This window comes from Barbus barbus (assembly GCF_936440315.1).
Source record: "Barbus barbus genome assembly, chromosome: 38".
NCBI classification, from domain to species: Eukaryota; Metazoa; Chordata; class Actinopteri; order Cypriniformes; family Cyprinidae; genus Barbus; species Barbus barbus.
In genome coordinates this window covers 1732501-1753311 of record NC_136716.1, presented here as the reverse complement: position 1 = coordinate 1753311, position 20811 = coordinate 1732501, and the positions used below count along the sequence as shown (strand labels likewise).

The window sequence follows — 20811 nt, the reverse complement described above, 5'->3', positions numbered from 1 at the left end:
ATATACTCCAAATATTCAACAAATCAACAACAATTCAAAAAGTAACTGCCTTTATTCTTTCTTTTTTAAATATATTTTAATATTCATATGTGGCCCGGCAGCACAGAAGCAGTCATCAGTAGCACAGGTATATTTGTAGCAATAGCCAACAATACACTGTATGTGTCAAAATGATCAGTTTTCTTTTATGACAAAAATCATTAAGTAAAGATCATGTTCCATGAAGATATTTAGTAAATTTCCTACCGTAAATCCAGTGCCCTCCAAAAGTATTGGAACAGTAAAGACAAAATTGCTCTGTTGGTGGTGGAGTCAAGACATTTACAAATATGATTAAAAGATGAATATGAGACAAAACTACAGAATGTCACATTTTATTATTAGCCGTTTCAACACATACATGTTTTAGCAGCTAAGAAGTTCAGCACTTTAAGAGTTTCATCTCTCTATCTGATGTGAGCATAAGTATTGTAACAGTTGCCTCTCAGGTCTTTCTAAGTGATCAGCTGTGTCCTGTTGCATTAATTCTTCAGATATTAAAAGCAGGGAATGTGTCGTATCAGTTATATCCATTACTGTATTCTGAATCTTGCATTCGATGATGACACACACAAACCAGGATGAAGATGAGGGAGCTGACTCTGAGAGAAAAGCAAGTGATTTAGATGCTAAAAGAAAAGAGGAAGTCAGTTAGAGCTCTAGCAAAAACAAAGGACATGTAGAAATCAAGAGTTTGGAAACCACCAGCAACCAACAACTATCAGATCGGCTGAGAAAACAACAGTAGTTGATGACAGACAAATCATAAAAGCTGTGAAAATGAATCCTAAAAGACGTGTCTGTAAAATCAGCAACAACTTCCAGAAAGCTGGGTGATGCTCTGACAATCTACTGTCCTCAGGAGACTTTTGACACAGAATTACAGATGCTACACAGCAAGATGCAAACCTCTGACCAGCACCAAACATAGAAAGACAAGAGTAGAGTTTGCAAAAAAGCACAAAGGTGAGCCAGAAGAGTTTTGGAACTGTGTTTATGGACCGATGAGACAAAGATGAACCTTTATCTAAGTGATGGGAAAACAAAAATGTGGAGAAAAAATGGAACTGCAATGATCCCAAGCATACAGCCTCATCTGTAAAGCATGGTGGAGGTGGTGTCATGGCATGGGCATGCATGGCTGTCTCTGGAACAGGCCCTCTCAACTTTACTGATCACTTAATGTATGATGACAGTAGCAGAATGAATTTGGAAGGGTACAAAACCATCTTGCCAACCAAGGAATCTTGCCAGTTCAGTCAAGGAGTTTATAAGGGCAAAGAAATGGAAAGTGTTAGATTGCCCAAGTCAATCTCCAGATTTAAATCTGATCGAACACCAGCTGAAGAGGAGAGTAAAGCCAGAAACTCCCCAAAACAAGCAACAATTGGGATTGGCTGCATTAAAGGCTGGGAAAAGTATTTCAAAGGATGAGAGCAAGAGTCTGGTGATGTCTATGGGTCACAGACTCACTGCTGTGATTGTGTGCAAGGGATCTGCAACTAAATAATAGCTTTTAATCTTTTATATCTGCCTTATGTTCAACTGTCCTGTACTGTACCTGCACTGTATATCAAAACTTCATTTTTGATTAGTAATATGCATCGCTAAGAACTTAATTTGGACAACTTTAAAGGCAATGTTTCTCTATATTTTGATTTATTTTTGCACCCTCAGATTCCAGATTCCAGATTTTCAATAGTTGTATCTCAGCCAAATATTATCCTATCCTAACAAACCATACATCAATGGATTTATAAATCTAATTTTAAACAAAATTGACCCTTATGACTGGTTTTGTGGTCCAGAGTCACATTTGTCTGTATAATGAGTGTGTTGTAGATCAGTTGGTTGTTTTCTCCCCTCTATAGTCCCACCTTTCTACAGTTTTACACGCCTATATCTGGAGTCTTTTTCAGATCTAAGGTGTGAAAGACCAGTGCAGAAGCAGGGGGTTTCATGATGCTTTAAACTTTACTCTCGTGCATATCGTCCTTCTCTCCTGTAGTTCTACTCGGGTCACCGCTCTCCTCACATTCCCTTCCGGCTGCTGCACCTGGTCTGGACTCACGCCCGACACCTCGCTGGCTACGAGCAGCAGGACGCTCACGAGTTCCTCATCGCTGCTCTGGATGTGCTTCACAGACACTGCAAAGGTACTGCAGCCAATCAGACGCCACTGCTTCAGTGGAGCAGCCAATCAGGGGACAGCTGTGTTAAACCACTTCGTTCAGAGTTGAATGTGGGATTTTACTTGATTGTGAAATTTCAGCATTACTTGATTTGTTAGTCATTTTGCTGGATGCAATTTACTGCAGTGCATGTATTCTATAGGTGTAAGATCCATCATTTACCATGTTTTGCACAGCTGTCTCTGTAAACTGCTATTTGTTTCGGTCAACTCTATTTTCAATGACTGTTTAGTCTTCATTTTGTAATTCATTCACCATGTTTGTGTGCTGAGTTGGAAGGCCGTCTTCAAAATCTGTAGCACTTTATCCAGTAGGAAGCTGCAAATGTCATCTTTCCGAATTGAGTGAAACGCAGAATTAGCCAGTTAATCATATTAGTCCCACCTGGCTAGTTTTGAGATGAAAAGGGTGGTACGGAGAGGTAATGAAGGAAGGCTGCGTGACGCGTGTTAATAGTGACAGCTGTATTCCGGAGCTCATCTGCTGTGGGAAAGCAGGACGAGCCGGAACAGAATGAGCTTGCAGATTGAGATTGAGCTGTTAAAGAGGAAGTGTGTGGATTCTGAGCCACATCGACTGCCATTGGCTGGACAAACATAAAGTCCCGCCCCAGAATAACGCCATTGGTGGAGCCAGTGTGCCTGATCTGATGCTCAAACAAAGAGCGACGTTTTGGTAGAAAAAGTATTTTAACATTGAGAAAATTACATAGATTTACCTTTTAAAGGGATAGTTCACTCAACAATTTTAATTCTGTCATTTACTCATCCTCATATTGTTTCAAACCTGTGAGTTTTCTTCTTCTGCTGAATACAAAAAAAAAGATATTTTGACGAATGCTACCAGTTTCTGTAGCTTTTTCTCCCTACTGTGGATATCAATGGATACCAGCAACCAGTGTGTGCGTGTGTGTGATAGAGCTGAACTATCCCTTTAAGTAGGTCAGCATTATGACATCCCTAATAAATAGTTTATTAATCCAAAGAGTCCGGGTCAGATAGTGGCAGAATCAGACGCTCTGGAGAGGAAGTGAGACGGACCTCAGTCTTCCTCCTGCAGTGTGAAAGTGAAGGGAGGGGTGTTTCTGCAGCAAACAGAGTGCTGCTTTCTAATCAGACCTTCTCTTTCTCTCTCTGTGTGTGTGTTCACATGCTGCTTCCATGTCCACTAAGGAGATGACAATGGGAAAAAAGCCAACAACCCAAACCACTGCAACTGCATCATTGACCAAATCTTCACAGGAGGCCTGCAGTCTGACGTCACCTGCCAAGTCTGCCAGTAAGAGCCGACGCAGAGCCGATCTCCGTATCAGTCGCTCATGCATCTGTTCTTGCTTAAATGGATGCATTGAATTGAATGTGTTAGTCTGCTAGTTTGTTTGTGAATAAGGTATTTTTTTTATAGGGACAGTTCTCCCAAAAATAAGAAGTTCTGTCATTCACATTTTAGCAGTGCTTTTTGCACACACAAATATAAGAAATATATTTATTATTTAATTAATTTTCTACAGTATTTAATTTATTCAAATTTTTATCTGTAATTTTTGCTCACACAAAATAAAGAAAAATATTTAATTTAGTATTTTACACAGTTTTTATATTTAATTTATTAGAATTGTTTCTCAGTACTTTTTTGCACCAAAAGTATTGGGAAACTAAATATTTTTGTGTTATTTAAATGTTAAATTTAATGTTTTTGAAGTTTTTATCAGTACTTTTCTTGCACACAAATATAATAAACATTTGTCCATTTAAATATTTTACACAGTATTTAAGTATTCAGTATGTAATTTATTAGAATTTGTATCAGTACTTTTTTTGCAGAAAATATTCGTTAAAATATATAATTTGAAAATAGATGCATGTAAATTATATTTGATTAATACTTATTTTAACTTTTTATCAGTACTTTTTGGTATTGAATAAATTAGGTATACAATCAGCATTTAATTTTGAGGTCCACGTGTGGTATCTTAGTAGGCAGCAGTTATCCATCCTACTTTTTGAAACGCCAATCAAATCTGTGTTGCCTTAAAATGCTCCCTACGTAGGCAGCGCACTAGGTTTTGGAACGGAGCCGGTGCCTGTGTCCTGTGTTCTATATGTAACCCAGTTTGAATTCCACTTAAATACCCAGGAGTGTTCAGATCCTGTGTGAAATGCACAGGTCATTGATGCTCCACCCGGTGTTTAACAGAGGTACTGCACTCCGTCCATTCAGGTCCTGCTGCGTCTATCAAGTGCAGGTTTAATGACTTCCACCTAATTAGAGTTCTTTTCAGGCTGTGCAGTACAAGAACTGACAAGCAGACAGAAGCGCTGCTCTTTTTGCTGATTATTTGTGAGCACAAAAGCAGTCATTAGTAACAGGTATATTTGTAGCAATAGCCAACAATACATTGTAGGAGTCAAAATTATCCTTTTTTTTTTTATGCCAAAAATCTGGATATTAAGTAAAGATTGTTAAATCAAGATATTGTGTACATTTCCTACTGTAGTAATATGCATTGCTGAGAACTTCATTTGAATAACTTTAAAGGAGATTTTCTCAATATTTAGATTTTTTTGCTCCCTCAGATTCCAGATTTTCAAATAGTTGTATCTCGGCCTAATATTGTCCTATCATAACAAACCATACATCAATGGAAATGGTATATACATCTCAATTTGAAAAAATTGACCCTTATGACTGGTTTTGTGCTCCAGGGTCACATTTGGTGTTTTCTCGTCCGCAGTGGGGTTTCCACAACAATAGACCCGTTCTGGGACATCAGCCTGGATCTGCCGGGGTCATCCACCCCGTTCTGGCCGCTCAGCCCGGGCAGCGACGGCAGTGTGGTGAACGGAGACGGTCACCCGAGCGGAGCCACCACGCTCACAGACTGCTTACGCAGGTACAGACGCACCTGCACGCACCGGACGGCCGTGTCTGCGATCGCCACTGACTCACGCTTCTGCATTGCAGGTTCACTCGACCCGAACACTTAGGAAGTAGCGCCAAGATCAAATGCAGCGGTTGCCATAGTTACCAGGAGTCCACCAAGCAGCTGACTATGAAGAGGCTTCCTATCGTGGCATGTTTCCACCTCAAAGTGAGTTTGCATGCATTACAGTCTGTTTTACACGTCAAACTGCATCGTATATGAGCCACTTTGAAGTAAGGATACAAGATATCAATTAAGTCAATATTATTGATAATTTAAATTATATCTGATAAAATTGATTATTTTTATATACTGAGCAATATCATATGCATTTATAATTGTACAGGCTTATTTCTCCTGTTTTGTTTAGATAATCTTTGCACGTTAAACATGCTAATAGATTTAATACCACTGTTAAATGTAGTTTTTAGCAAATATAAAAATGAATGGCTATTTTAATACTGTACATTGTTTTGAATCCAGAATTCAGTGTTATTATTATTATTTTCACAAATATAATTACAGAAGTTTACGATGATAATAATAATGGTAAATATTATAACTACTGTTAATAATATTATTAAATTGTAATCTTTATTAATATTAATATTTATCAATTGAAATATATTGATATTAAATTATAAATGTACAGAAATATCACAATTCTATAAAACTGTACGCTGTAAAAAAACAATTATACACAGTAATTAGTTTTATTTTATAATTCGCTTTTCAAAAATGTCATTATTATTATTATTACTGTAATATTTTATTATTTTTGTTTTACTCACATTAGTATAGAATTTTAATATTTCTATACATTTATCATTTTAATATTAATTATTAAATATTGCCTTTTTTTTTAAAGTATTAAATGATAACTGTCTAGAAATATTAAAGTTCTGTACTACCGTGTACCATTTAAAGCAAAATTACTCCATAATTGGTTTTGATGGCATATTTCACTTTTTCACAAATTTATTTTAGGTTTTATTATTATTTGTATTATTATCATTGCTACTACTACTACTGTAAAAACAATATTATTTTATAGGAGTATGTAGTAGAGTACTTTCATAGAGTAGTATGGAACGTCAATTTCAATATACATTTCTTGTTTTATTTTTATTAATAATAGTAATAATAGCAAAAATTTAAATGCTGTTAATTTTGCCATGAATAAAGCCATTGCTGTAATCTGGTGTTACATGATGAATAAACAAATAAATATTGTCATTTTATTATTATTATTATTATATATTTATTGGAATTGGCCGTAATATTAGCATAATTATCAGCTACTAAGTAGTTATCATCAGACAGTGTGTTTCTATTGGTGCATCTCTACTTTGAAACGGTACAGTCTGGCCAAAATCTGCCAAAACATTGAATATTTTTCAAAGATTGGAAACACAGTCAGCACTTCATTAGCGGGTTGAGTGTTGATCAGAAGGTCTGTGGGCGACCCGTGCACTTCCTTCTGTTTCTGTGTTTCTTTACACTCATGGCTCTGTGTTTGATTGCTCTGGTTTCTCCTGTTCAGCGGTTTGAGCACTCGGCGAAGCTCCGGCGGAAGATCACCACCTATGTGTCTTTTCCTCTAGAGCTGGACATGACGCCCTTCATGGCCTCCAGGTACGAGCTCCAGTGTGCTTACTGTAGGGATGGAACGATTACCGTTTTGACAATAAATCATGATCAAATTCCCCACAGTTAGCAGTACTGTTTTGTATTTTAATTATCATTAAAACTGTATTAGATTACCGCGATTTGAACAACTCTAGATGAATAAATACTGTGCAGCATAAAGCACAGTTTTCAGTAGGGATGCAACGATACCATTTTATCAGATCCGAGCCGATACCAGCGCAGTTTTTTTTATTTTTAAATCAATGTAGAATTGCTATACTTCTGTGCCACTCTTTTGTGTGTTAAACACAATCTATTAGACAACTTAATTTTAATGAACAGATATATCGGGGCTGTTTACACCTGGTCACTTCATGCGTTTTGTAATATAAATCTGATCGCTCAAATCACTTCAGGAGGTGTTCTGTTCCAAACTGGACATGTGTAAACGCATCTGGTTGTTGAAACCACATATGTAAATTTTACTTGTCAGATATGACTGCACTAATGCAACACGCATCGCCGCGGACGAGTAGCTGAGCATCTCTTCAGCAAGCAGACACGCAAACTGCAGAGAATGAAACTGAAATAGTTTATGCAGATAAAATACATCACTTATTAATCAATTATCATTTTTACTTAACCCTTTTCTTTTCTAAAAGGCTGAAATGTGAGCTTTACCTTTTTTTATTTGAACATTTACATGAGATATTTGAGCATGCTATTAGATAAATTATTGTCAGTCATGCTGTTATTTAAAATCCGGACATCATCAGTAATGTTAGTTTTAGTGTTTATGCAAACAAAGACTTTTTATTTATTGTTTGTTGATTTTAAATACAAAACTTGGCGAAATTATTTATATATCAGTACTTTTTGAACATTTCCAGCATATTTGAACAATACTGTGATAATACTAATAACTAGGGCTGCAAACGATTAGTCGCGATTAATCGATTCAAAATAAAAGTTTGCATTCTAACTTAACTTTGTTTACATACTGTGTGTGTGTGTGTACTGTATATATTAAAAAAGTATGTATTTGTATGCAAACACATAATTTATATATATATATATTATATATTAGTATAAATATTTTATATAATTTATATATTAGTATAAATATTTTATATAATTTATATATTAGTATAAATATTTTACATATAAATCGAACATATTTTTCCTTAATATACACATGAATGGGTGTGTATTTCTATATACATAATAAATATACACAGTACACACAAATATAGTATGTAAACAAACTTATTTTGAATCGATTAATCGCGACTAATCGTTTGCAGCCCTAGTTATCAGTATTATCACAGTATTGTTCAAATATGCTGGAGATGTTCAAAAAGTACTGATATATAAATAATTTCACCAAGTTTTGTATTTATAATCGCGTTGTTTTGCAGCCCTACTGATAACTGTGATGATTTGGCTCACTGTGATCGTGATAAGACATGTTCTAGCTCCCTGTCAGTGCAGACAGTAAGATAATGTCCTGTTTGTCTCCCAGTAAAGAGAGCCGGATGAACGGACAGTACCAGCAGCCCGTCGACTCGCTGAACAACGATAACAAGTGAGTGAGCGTCTGCTGCGTTCAGTGTGATCAGGTGTGGAGATGGGTCCTGTGACGCGTCTCTGTGTGTCTGCTGCAGGTATTCTCTGTTCGCGGTGGTCAATCATCAGGGCACGCTGGAGAGCGGTCATTACACCACGTTCATCCGCCAGCACAAGGACCAGTGGTTTAAATGTGATGATGCTATTATCACTAAAGCCAGCATTAAAGATGTTCTGGACAGCGAGGGGTCAGTCGCGCGCACACACACACACACACACACACACACGCACACACACACACACACACACACACTCACACTCACACACGCACACTCACTCACACACACACTCTCACTCACTCACACACGCACACTCACACACGCACACTCACTCACACACACACACACACACACACACACGCACACTCTCACTCACTCACACACGCACTCACACACGCACACTCACTCACACACACACGCACACTCTCACTCACTCACACACGCACACTCACTCACACACACACGCACACTCTCACTCACTCACACACGCACACTCTCACTCACTCACACACGCACACTCTCACTCACTCACACACGCACACTCACTCACTCACACACGCACACTCTCACACGCACACTCACTCACACACGCACTCACACACGCACACTCACTCACACACACACTCTCACTCACACACGCACACTCACTCACACACGCACACACACTCACTCACTCACTCACTCACTCACTCACTCACTCACACACACACACACACACACTCTCACACACACACACTCACTCACACACGCTCACTCACACACACACACACACACGCACACTCACTCACTCACACACTCTCACACACACACACACACACACTGCAGTACAAACTAAATATCAAACCAGGGACACTTGCAATAAATGATAAATACTTCTTTCATTATTATTTATAGTAGTAGTACTACTGTATTTATACAATAGTGCAGTACTTTTTTGTTTTGCACACATTAGCAAATTAATTTCTTAAAAAATATAATTTTCATAATAGTACTGATGATAATAACACAATAGATGTTGTTGCTGTTATATAATAAATTAAAATTAAAAATGATAAAATAAATACAAATTAATATTATGTGATGTCTAGAAAAAATCGAAAAATGTTGTCATTCACTTTTCACAAATTTCTTTAACATAATAATTATTATTGACATTATTATTACTGCTAGTACTACTGTATTAATATTTTACTATTGTTTTACACACATTAGTAACTTATTAACATTTCTACATTGTTTAATATGATATAATAATAGCATTATTATTATTATTGTTAAATAAATGTGAAGACATTCTATACTACAGTGTACTATTACTCTGTATAAAATCGCACACGTAATTAGTTGTGATTAGTTTTGATGTATATATGATGATCTGGTTTTTCTTAACCTACTGCACTAGAATTAACTTTATTTGCTGTAAAATCTCGTTCTTTTTAAAGTGAGCTTGTGTTTGCTATATAATAATAATTCTTGCTTGCTTGGTTTATTATTTTGTATTTAGTACAGCAGCATTCATAATTTACATTATAGGCTAAATATGGAATTATTGGAATATAAAAGACTTTTTGTTTCTAGAAATTATAGTAAATAGTCTGTAACAGGGTTATTATAGTGAACTAAAACCACTTAAAATAAGTTATTTCTAAAATAAAAGCTAATAATTAAAAAAAAAACTCTTTCAGCTGTTTGCCAGGGCAACATTTTCATTTAGTTTGACCTGATGCACCAAAATAACACACACACACACATATATTTATTTATTTATTTGATTTTATTTAATTATTAATTATTATTTTTTTCACTTTTATTAAGTCCTTACTTGGCCTTACTGTAAGAATCCTTACTTGAAATATGTTAATTGAAATAAAGCAGTCATAAGTCACACAGTATATTTGTAGCAATAGCCAACAACACATTGTATGAGTCCAAATTATAGATTTTTTTTATGCCAAAAATCATTAGGATATTAAGTAAAGATCATGTTCCATGAAGACATTTTGTAAATTTCCTACTGTAAATATATCAACTTCATTTCTGATTAGTAATATGCATTGCTAAGAACTTCATTTGAACAACTTTAAAGGTGATTTTCTCAATATTTAGATTTTTTTGCACCCTCAGATTCCAGATTTTCTAATAGTTGTATCTCAGACAAATATTGTCCGATCATAACAAACCATACAGCAATGGAAATGGTGTATAATTCTCAATTTAAAGAATTGACCCTTATGACTGATTTTGTGGTCCTGGGTCACATTTGTAAAAATACTTTTACAATAAAAATTAGTAAAATCTATAATGACTGTATATAACCATATAGTAACTAAAATTTAAAATAAAAACAAAAAATATAAAAGTACAAATTATTAATTATATTAAAATACCTCTCCTTTTGTAAAAGTTTTTTTTTTTTTTTTTTTTTTTTTTTTTCTGTTTCTAAAAAAATAAAAATAAAAATTTCCTGTTTTGCAGGTACTTGTTATTTTACCATAAGCAGTTTCTTGAATACAAATAATGGCGACGCAGGAGCGGCCGAGTCAAAGCTGTGAAGAGAGGATCCTATGAGTGACGTCCAGCCTGAAACCTGCTCATCCCACCAGAGCTGGCAGCAACAGAAGCCTTCTCACTAAAGACATCAAAACAACAACATGTAATTAAGAAAAAAATGACACGGCTAAACCAATCTGCACTGAGCACGGAGCATACTTGACCGAACGCGGAGGAGCTGATGGAGGAACCTCACTACAGACACAGACTGACATCTCTGTTGTGTTTCTCCCAGAACCAATCGCAAACATTCACGCCTGTCGCGCTTTCTCATCCTCCTCCGATGATTTTCTGAGAAGTATATAAGGGAAAATATTCCTTTTTTATTTCTTCGTATGCATTATCGATGTACTGAATGCAACAGAATGGTGTTATTGACTTCAGCGTAAACCTATATCGTCGTTCGCCGCTTGAGTTTGGAAATCCTGTCCTCGTCCAGCACTTTTGATTTGTTTTTTTCGTTCACTGCCCTCGTCCTCATCGTCTTTTTCTTTAGGCTGGAAATGTCTCTTGCACATGCAAATCTATATATAAATCTATTTTTATAAGTCATTGCTTTCTGTTTCCGTGTCCTATACCCTCATCACGTGCTTCGGAGCGAATGGAAAGGTGTTTGTGCTTCGTCGCATCGTTAGTCTTTGGTTGGACTTGGTTTGGGTTCGGTCCTGTTTCAGATGCATTGTGAATGAAGACGTTTTCCTTTTGTGTGATGCCTGTCGCCACCACGGCTTGATTCAGCAGTGTTATCCTCAGCCACGTGTGTGTGTGTGTGTGTGTATCTGTATCTGTGTGTGTGCGCATGCAGGTATGTGTGCACCTGTGTGTTGGTGGTGTTAGTGTGTGTGTGTGTGTGTGTGTGTGTACTGAATCAGTACTCAAACTTGGCATGCTGTTTAAACTGGATGCTGAAAGACTTTGGGGATGGATTTTATAAATGTTAATTATGTATCTATGTATAGTATGTAATGTATGTAAAAGAAATCAATGGAAAAAAAAATGGTGAAGAAAAAGCGCTGTGTCGTGTGATTGGTTCTCGACCGGATGAAGTTCAGTGTTCGTTTCTCTGAAGTCTTCCTGTTTGAGCCAGTTTTTCTCTTTTAATTCTAGGTTCTTTCAATGCTTTGTTCTGGTTTTTATCATTCTCAGCATTCAGCGTCTCTTATGCTCGTTTTTAAGGCCATCTTTATTTCTGATGAACAAACATCAGATGAAACTCTTTTAGGGCGAGACGTTACTGGCAAAACCATTGCTTTTCATCCAGATTTTGAGCTCTTTTGCTTCCATAACATGTCCTCTTGAAGAAAAAAAGATCCAAAATACACATTTTAGTTTATTTTGTTGCTGTTTATATATTTACGTCTGTAGATTTCAGTATCAATCCGTATCTTTAAAGGCTTCGGCAGCACATTATTCCTAAGGTTTTTATTGAGGGGTTTGTTTATATAACTTTGACCTGCTTTTATACAACATTTCATTCCTAAAAACATGGTGAAAATGTATTTTTGTTTGTTTATTAACAGTATTTTCTGATTTATGGAGTGATAAAAAGAAAAAGAAAATATACTCTATATAAAACACACATTTTTTTAAACAGGCAATCAAAAGTTTGGTATTGGTATGATTTTTTTAAAAGTCTCCTCTTCTGCTCAAGGCTGCATTTATTTGATCAAAAATCTGAACATATAGGACTGAACGTCAGTTTCAGGAGTGACAAACGCAAGTGAAAAGTTGTGCGTGAATCCACTAAATTGTTGTGCCAGTCATTGCTATGATTGACGGTGATAACTGTAGCAACGGACAGAACCAACTGATAGAAAAACAGACCTGTGCATTAAGTGATGCTGAGTAACAGAACTACAGCAGAAACAAGTCTGTGTTGGCTGAATATATTAAGGATAGTTAAAGATCACTTAAAACACTCTTTATTTGATGTGTCCTTTTTAAGGCAATGTTTAATAAATTAAGATGTTAAAGGGGTCATATGATGCGATTTCAAGTTTTCCTTTCTCTCTGGAGGGTTACAAGCTGTTTATGCACCGATAAGATTCCTGAAGTTACAAAGACTAAAGTCTCTTAAGACTCTTCCACGCTTTCCTAAAACAGCTCATTCAAACACACCCCCACGTCTACGTCACGATGTGGAAATATTTGTGTAATGCCGCCCAAATGTTCACACAAAGAAAGAAGGCATGGTTTCAGTAACAGCAGTAGTGTTGATGCAGCCGTCTCAGGGAGACGCTGTGTGTTTCTAGGTGAACGCAAAAGCACTTTAGTTGGCTTTAAGATTACTTACAACAGAACAGCAACACATTTTATGGACGACAGTTTCGTGAACCTAGGAGAGGAGGTCATTCTGATTGTGCTATGACAATCTGGCGCTTCTGAATCAGCGACTGTGTTTTGATATTAGTTTAAGTATTTGCTGCTGACTGCTCAAATGCAGAGTTTTGCACGTCGTGTGAGTGTGTGTGTGTGTGTGTGTGTGTGTGTGTGTGTGTGTGAGAGAGAGGGAGACATGGTCACAGAACCGCAGCTTGTGTTCAAACACATACGAGCATCATCACTGTGTCTGTCACGACTCTGTTCCCCTCTCCGGCTTGAACTGATGGTAAAACTAAGGACATTATTAACTATTTTGAAAGGGGGGGGGGGCTGATATGTTCTTAGAATTGCCAGTTTATATTTCAGAATTATAACTTTTTAACTCGTAAGTGCGAGTTTATATCACGCAATTCTGAGGAAAAAAAGCCAGCTGTCAGCTGAAAATATTCAGAAGGAACAAATAAAGTCATCATAGCCTTCACATTCTTTCTGATTTGAGTGATCCTTTTCGATCTAGCTAGCTAAATATGTTTAACGTGAATTCTTGCTAAATATTCAGTTATATTATGGGTGGTTGGCATGAATTGTACTCGTGATGGAGCGAGTGAAAACCACGACGCTCCACTTTTGGCCTGACCACTGATGGTACAGTATTTGAAAAATGTGTTTTTTAAACATTAAAGCATGTCAGCATATTCTGTTACACCAAATACACAAAATTATCTTTGAAAAAAGCATCATTAAATTAAATCTAAAAATATTTCAAAATATTTCATGCAATTTAGTTGCGTGTCTTTGTCATCTTGTTCACCCATGATGTGTTTGCATCCCTGTGTTAAAGATCAGAGTATATTCCTCTTAATTCTCAAGTGAGTTCCACCAATCAGAGAAGTCAGGGTTACCGTGGAAACCAGAAAGTGCAGATCTGCTCACTAGTGACCAGTGAGTGACTTGAAGTTTTAGATATCTTTTATTTACTGTCTTTTTTGTCTTTATTTTACAGGAGAAAGAAGCAGCAACAAAATTCATATGTTACTATACCTTTATAGTTAATAACTTCATATTGTATTTTCATTGCTAATTCCAGTATGTAGTTTTATTTTTTAGATTTATTTATTCATACGTGTGTGTCTCTGTGTGTAAATATATAAAACTATATAAAAACTCTCTCTCGCTCATATATATATATATATATATATATACACATGCACACACACACAATATTAATTTTATGAAATTGAATGAGAGGTACTTTCAGAGTCAAGAGGCCTTCAAAGTGTGTTGTGCTCTCTATAAAATACAGCATTTATTAAAACTAAGCTGAAGTCATTTTTCCATAGGAATTGTTGAGGAGTGACACGCGGTCCAGTTATATGTGCCGTGACTCTGTTCACATGCTGGTCTGAGTCGGAGAGCAGATGATCCTGAGCGCTCGGCTCTTATCGCTGTGCATCTGGAGCGGGTGAGAGAGCGTGTCTGTGTGCTCGGAGAAGCAGTAGATGCAGGTTTCTGTGGCCCTCGGCCGCTCCTGAGTCACACTGCCCTCCTGAGACACTTCATCCACCCGAGCCACCAGAGAATCTGCAATAAACACCCATAAACACTTTCAATATTCACAATCTGAGACCGCAAAACTAAATCAAGAAAACATCATTTGAACCAGGAAATATTGTAAAAATAAAACAATGTTAACTTAATATAGGCTATACAGAAGTAGGCAACTGTCCATATATTTTTATTATACAAATAATATTAATTATACATGCACAAAAAAAATTTAGGTTAGATGAAAGTTTTGAACGTCTTTCTAAGTTATACCAAAATCATGTTCAATGTTTTAAGAAGTATGTAGAACTATAATATGTTCAAATCAAAATGTCAAAATAATCAACATTTTTAACTAAATATTTGCAAAAATAATGTTATGACAAAAATAAATGAATAATATGACCTTGAATTATTTTATTTGTTATTGTCTCTATTTTGTCAACAAAACAAAATCCATATACGCACGCACATACGTATGTGTATATATATATGTGTGTGTGTGTGTATATATATATATATACAGGTTCATCTCAATATATTAGAATGTCGTGGAAAAGTTAATTTATTTCAGTTCAACTCAAATTGTGAAACTCATATATTAAATAAATTCAATGCACACAGACTGAAGTAGTTTAAGTCTTTGGTTCTTTTAATTGTGATGATTTAGCCTCACATTTAACACAAACCCACCAATTCTCAACAATAAGTCATAAGACCAATAATAAAAAAAACACATTTTTAGTGAATTGTTTGCCTTCTGGAAAGTATGTTCATTTACTGTATATGTACTCAATACTTGGTAGGGGCTCCTTTTGCATGAATTACTGCATCAATGCGGCGTGGCATGGAGGTGATCAGCCTGTGGCACTGCTCAGGTGTAATGGAAGCCCAGGCTGCTTTGATAGCGGTCTTCAGGTCATCTGCATTGTTGGGTCTGGTGTCTCTCATCTTCCTCTTGACAATAAACCATAGATTCTCTGTGGGGTTCAGGTCAGGAGAGTTTGCTGGCCAATCAAGCACAGTAACACCATGGTCATTGAACCAGCTTTTGGTGCCTTTGGCAGTGTGGGCAGGTGCCAAGTCCTGCTGGAAAATGAAATCAGCATCTCCATAAAGCTTGTCAGCAGAAGGAAGCATGAAGTGCTCTATAATTTCCTGGTAGATGGCTGCGTTGACTGTGGACTTCAGAAAACACAGTGGACCAACACCAGCAGATGACATGGCAGCCCAAATCATCACTGACTGTGGAAACTTCACACTGGACTTCAAGCAACATGGATTCTGTGCCTCTCCACTCTTCCTCCAGACTCTGGGACCTTGATTTCCAAATGAAATACAAAATGTACTTTTATTTGAAAAGAGGACTTTGGACCACTGAGCTACAGTCCAGTTCTTTTTCTCCACAGCCCAGGTAAGACACTTCTGACGTTGTCTCTGGTTCAGAAGTGGCTTGGTAGCTCTTTTCCTGAAGACGTCTGAGCGTGGAGACTCTTGATGCACTGACTCCAGCTTCAGTCCACTCCTTCTGAAGCTCTCACAAGTGTTTGAATCAGCTTTGCTTGACAGTATTCTCAAGCTTGCGGTCATCCCTGTTGCTTCTGCACCTTTTCCTACCCAAACTCTTCCTTCCAGTCAACTTTGCATTTAATATGCTTTGATACAGCACTCTGTGAACAGCCACAGCTTTCAGTAATGACCCTCTGTGACTTACTCTCTTTGTGGAGGGCGTCAATGTTCGTCTTCTGGATCATTGCCAAGTCAGCATTCTTCTCCATTATTGTGGTTTCAAAGAACAAGAGATACCCTGAATTTATACTGTAGAGATGGTCATTAATTGAAACTCAAATGTAAATATTCTAATATTTTGAGAAACGGATTTTTGAGTTTCATGAGCTGTAAGCTCTAATCATCAAAATAAAAACAAATTGAAAAAAAAAATGTTTTATTTTACATGCAATGAATCTAAGTTTCACTTTTTGAAATGTTACAAGAAAAAATTAACTTTTTCACGACATTCTAATTTGAGATGCACCTGTGTGTGTGTGTGTGTGTGTGTGTGTGTGTGTGTGTGTGTGTCTGTGTGTGTGTGTGTATGCATGCTGCCATAATATAAAATGATAGATAAATAAAACAAAAGTTAAACCAAAAACATTCAATATTTTTGGAGAAATATTTTTTGTCCCTATATATGCATATATATGTGTGTGTATGTATGTATGCGTGTGTGTGTATATATATAATATTTTATTTTTATTAACATTACCATAATATAAAATGATAGATGAAACAAAAACTTGTTAATGTTGAATATGTTTTGCGATCCCTCATAGTGTATCTGAGTATGAATGACCTTCGGAGGATTGTCCGTGTTTGTTGGGCTGTTGTTTCTTGGTGTCCAGCTGTTGCTGGTGTTTGGCTCTCCTGAGCAGCAGCAGGACCGCAGCGGTCAGCGTGAACATCAGCACTATGATGCAGAGGCCTAGCAGCGAGTAGAGCAGCGCCTCCGAGTACAGCGCCGATCCGGACACCGAGCGCCCGTTGCCGGGGACCAGCTGCACTTCAGGCCTCTGCGTCACGAACACCGCTCCTGTGTCTGGATCACAGCCAACAGAAAGGTGTAGATATACATGCAAGTCATTTTTATTTGTAGAACAGACACTTTTTTTAAAATGAATCCAAATTTACGTTTATTTTTTGTAGATCATTTTCCATCCCATACAAAAATGAACCATGGTTTTACTGCAAAAAACAAAAAAAACATGGTTACTAAACCATAGTAACCACAAAATGACTGTTTTTGCTGCTCTAACCATAGTATTTGTATTAGTAAAACTGTGTTTATGCAAATTGTAATCAATAGCCTACACCAAAAACCATGGATAGGCTATTATTGTACAATAATAAAACCATGGTTAATTTCTAACTATTAGACTGCATAGACAGCTGGTAGTATTTTAATGAAGCTTGTTACCCCCATGGACTGCTAAAAACAATTCAGCCTTTATCTTGTAATTATGACTTTCCCCCTCAGAATGCCAAGGAAAAAGGTCAAAATTGTAAAATGCAAATGCAGAATAATAATAAAAAGTCGTAATTGCAAGATGTAAATTATTTTTATTCAAAATTCTGAAAAGTCAGAATTAACCCTATAACTTCTAAGAAAACTTAAGCTTCCATAGTACTCATAATGTCATTTTGTGCATTGAAAAGCTAAAATGTGAAGTATGATTGTTGTGAGATGTGTTTAGGGTCATGTGACTCATTGATGCAGATGCTTGACTCACTCCTGCATGCGTCTGCGCAGGCCTCCGGGTGACTGCCACACAGCTCGGAGCACTTCAGACACTTCTTCAGCAGCGTGTCGTAGAACTGACCGGACACGGCTTTACATTTCCAGGACTCTGCCACACAACATCACAGTCCTTCATCAGGCCATGCCCTGGACACAGGTGAGCTGAAGACGGCGGTGTAACTTACCACAGTATTGAGAGCAGCGTTTGGGAATCTCATAGTCGTGACAGATCATGCTGCAGGACACACACCCCCGCAGCAGCCTGTCCATGAACTGACCCTCCGGACAGCTCTGTGCCATCGCTCAAGCCCCGACAAACACCTGCACAGCCCATACACACACTGAGTACTGCCTTCTTGATTTGAAATGACTCACAGATTAAATCAATGGACTAAAGCTGAATAAACACTTCTGCTTTTAATGCGACAGATCGTGAAAACAATTGAAAAAATGAAGAAAATGAGAACATTTGGTCAGTTTTGCAGGCTAGTTCACTGAACCGACACACACCGAGGAAACAAAACGAGAAAAAGCCTTGGTGATATTATCATCACAATGACTTGTTTTAGTTTCTCATGTTCAGTCTTATCATTTCTCATGTTCATGACTGATCATCATCCGCCACACAAAGATGATCGTAAATGACTCATTCACAGACGTTACTTAGATATAGATCAAGATATAGATCGGCATTTACAGCTAAAGTTTATATACATATATTTTATTATACATGAATATATTTTACACAACATGGGTTATACTTGTTTTACTTCGATCTAGAATAATTTATTAAATTTATTTATTTGACTGACATTATATATATTTATATATTAGTGTTGTCAAATGATTTATCATGATTAATTGCATCCAAAATAAGTATTTGTTTACTGAATATATGCATGTACTTTTAAGTATATATAAAGACTCACACATGCATGTATATATCTTGAAAATATAGACATGTATTTACATGTATATATTTATATTCGTATAATTTATAGTATATTTAAATATATAAACATAACATATTTTTCTTAAATGTATACGTGTGTGTGTTTATATATACATACAGTAAATGCACACACACACACATATTCTGTAAAAAAAAACACTTATTTTGGATGTGATTAATCGTGATTAATAGTTTGACAGCACACACACACACACACACATATATATATATATATATAAGCATAATAATACATCATCATCTAATCAATAAACTGAACACAACTGGCACATAGATATTTGTAATATATTCCGAAGGGTTGTAAAAAAGCACTGAACCTTCATCTACTGTAATTATAAAAGCAAATGCTATGAGTTATGTTATTGTCTATAAACAATATTCAATATTATTATTGTTTTTTAAAGGAAAATGTAAAACTTTTGGATTGTAAATGCTGGTCAGCTGATCTTATTATTGCATTAATTAAGTTTTGCATTAAACTAACTTGTAGATTTCCGGATTATTGTTTCAAATCAGCTTCATAATTATTGTGAATGTGTGTAAATCTGAAGCACGTGCAGCACTTACCTCGAGTGAGAATGGAGACATGAGGGGTCTGAAGTTTAGCTTTCTGTGAGCGTGGGACTATTTGTACCAGCAGATGATTTGAATAAAACCACACTGAGCCCCTGGAGACCACACTGCTGCAACTGCTTTTACTACACAGTACACACACATCACATTTCTGAAGATCTTTGATTATTTAATATCCCAGTTTGGTATACAAATAAATCTGAGAACATGGAAATGTTTTGGAACTGAAAAATTGTGTGTGTGTGTGCGCGCATATATATATATATATATATATATATTATATGTGTGTGTGTGTGTGTGTGTGTGTGTGTGTGTGTGTAGATAGATGAATAATATTGTATTGTCATTATTATTTTAGAATACTAATAAAAATATATATATATATATAGATCAAAACCTTGAATCCTGAAAGGTTTTGATCCACTTCAAATGTTGATTAGTGTGTGTGTGTGTGTATATATATATATTCAGTATAAGTTCAGTGCATATTTTTCAATACATGTTGAATTATATTTTAATTCCATGTTAGTTTTTAATAATTTTATTTTACATTTTTATAATACATTTTAAATACTTTAATGCCATATTATTTAATAATAATATTTTGAACAAATGTTTGTTTCAGAGCATCATTGCAGGGGCTTTATGACTAAGTTTGGACTGGAAAGTGTCAAATGTCAAACATAAGCTAGTTCAAGTCCTTGTTTCAGGTAATTGTGATGCATCTGGCAGTTTCTTGTAGGCGCACATAAAGCAGAATTTAAAGACACATTAAAACAAATGATTCTCCAGCTGAATGCTCTCATTCTGTAACGAGAACTAAATGACTAGACGAGCTCAGAGGGAGAAAAATTATTCATATAAAGATGACTCAGGTTTAAAATGAAGATGCATTATCCTCGGGGGACACATGGCTCAAGTTTTGAAACAAAAGATGAACTCCCTGATGTTTGCAACACAAACAGTGTTTCATTTGACAGAGACTCTAAACCGACACGGTGCTGCGTCGAAGGCGAAACCGATCGCACACTCATCTGAGCACATCCTTGCACCTGCACTTCTTTTAAATAGACCTCAAGTAGACGAGTGTTTCTTAGACAACCTACAGAAACCGGCAGAAAAGCTATTCTGAAGGCAGCAGGAAGGTC

At 36.3% G+C, this 20811-nt stretch overlaps 2 protein-coding genes across 3 annotated transcripts in view; one reads left to right on the top strand and one right to left on the bottom strand.

Annotated features, from left to right (window-relative positions):
• LOC306858004 (ubiquitin carboxyl-terminal hydrolase 22-like) overlaps nt 1-13762 on the top strand; it is a 39437-nt gene extending 25675 nt beyond the window's left edge. Inside the window, exons 6-13 of one of the 2 annotated variants that reach the window (XM_079398339.1) lie at nt 2048-2195; nt 3404-3509; nt 4966-5124; nt 5196-5322; nt 6698-6789; nt 8306-8368; nt 8448-8597; nt 10884-13762. In XM_079398339.1, the coding sequence (XP_079254465.1) occupies nt 2048-2195; nt 3404-3509; nt 4966-5124; nt 5196-5322; nt 6698-6789; nt 8306-8368; nt 8448-8597; nt 10884-10926 (888 nt within the window). In that variant the 3' untranslated portion in view covers nt 10927-13762. The remainder of the gene's footprint in view (nt 1-2047; nt 2196-3403; nt 3510-4965; nt 5125-5195; nt 5323-6697; nt 6790-8305; nt 8369-8447; nt 8598-10883) is intronic. The other variant, XM_079398340.1, reaches the window with a different exon arrangement.
• A 908-nt stretch (nt 13763-14670) lies between these two features.
• Nucleotides 14671-18420, bottom strand: tnfrsf13b (TNF receptor superfamily member 13B; the record flags this gene model as incomplete). The annotated part of the gene is made up of 4 exons (XM_079398498.1): nt 14671-14861; nt 17179-17415; nt 18113-18229; nt 18306-18420. 4 exons carry the CDS (start codon nt 18418-18420, stop codon nt 14671-14673), a joined length of 660 nt encoding a protein of 219 aa, XP_079254624.1.
• Nucleotides 18421-20811: the final 2391 nt, after the last annotated feature.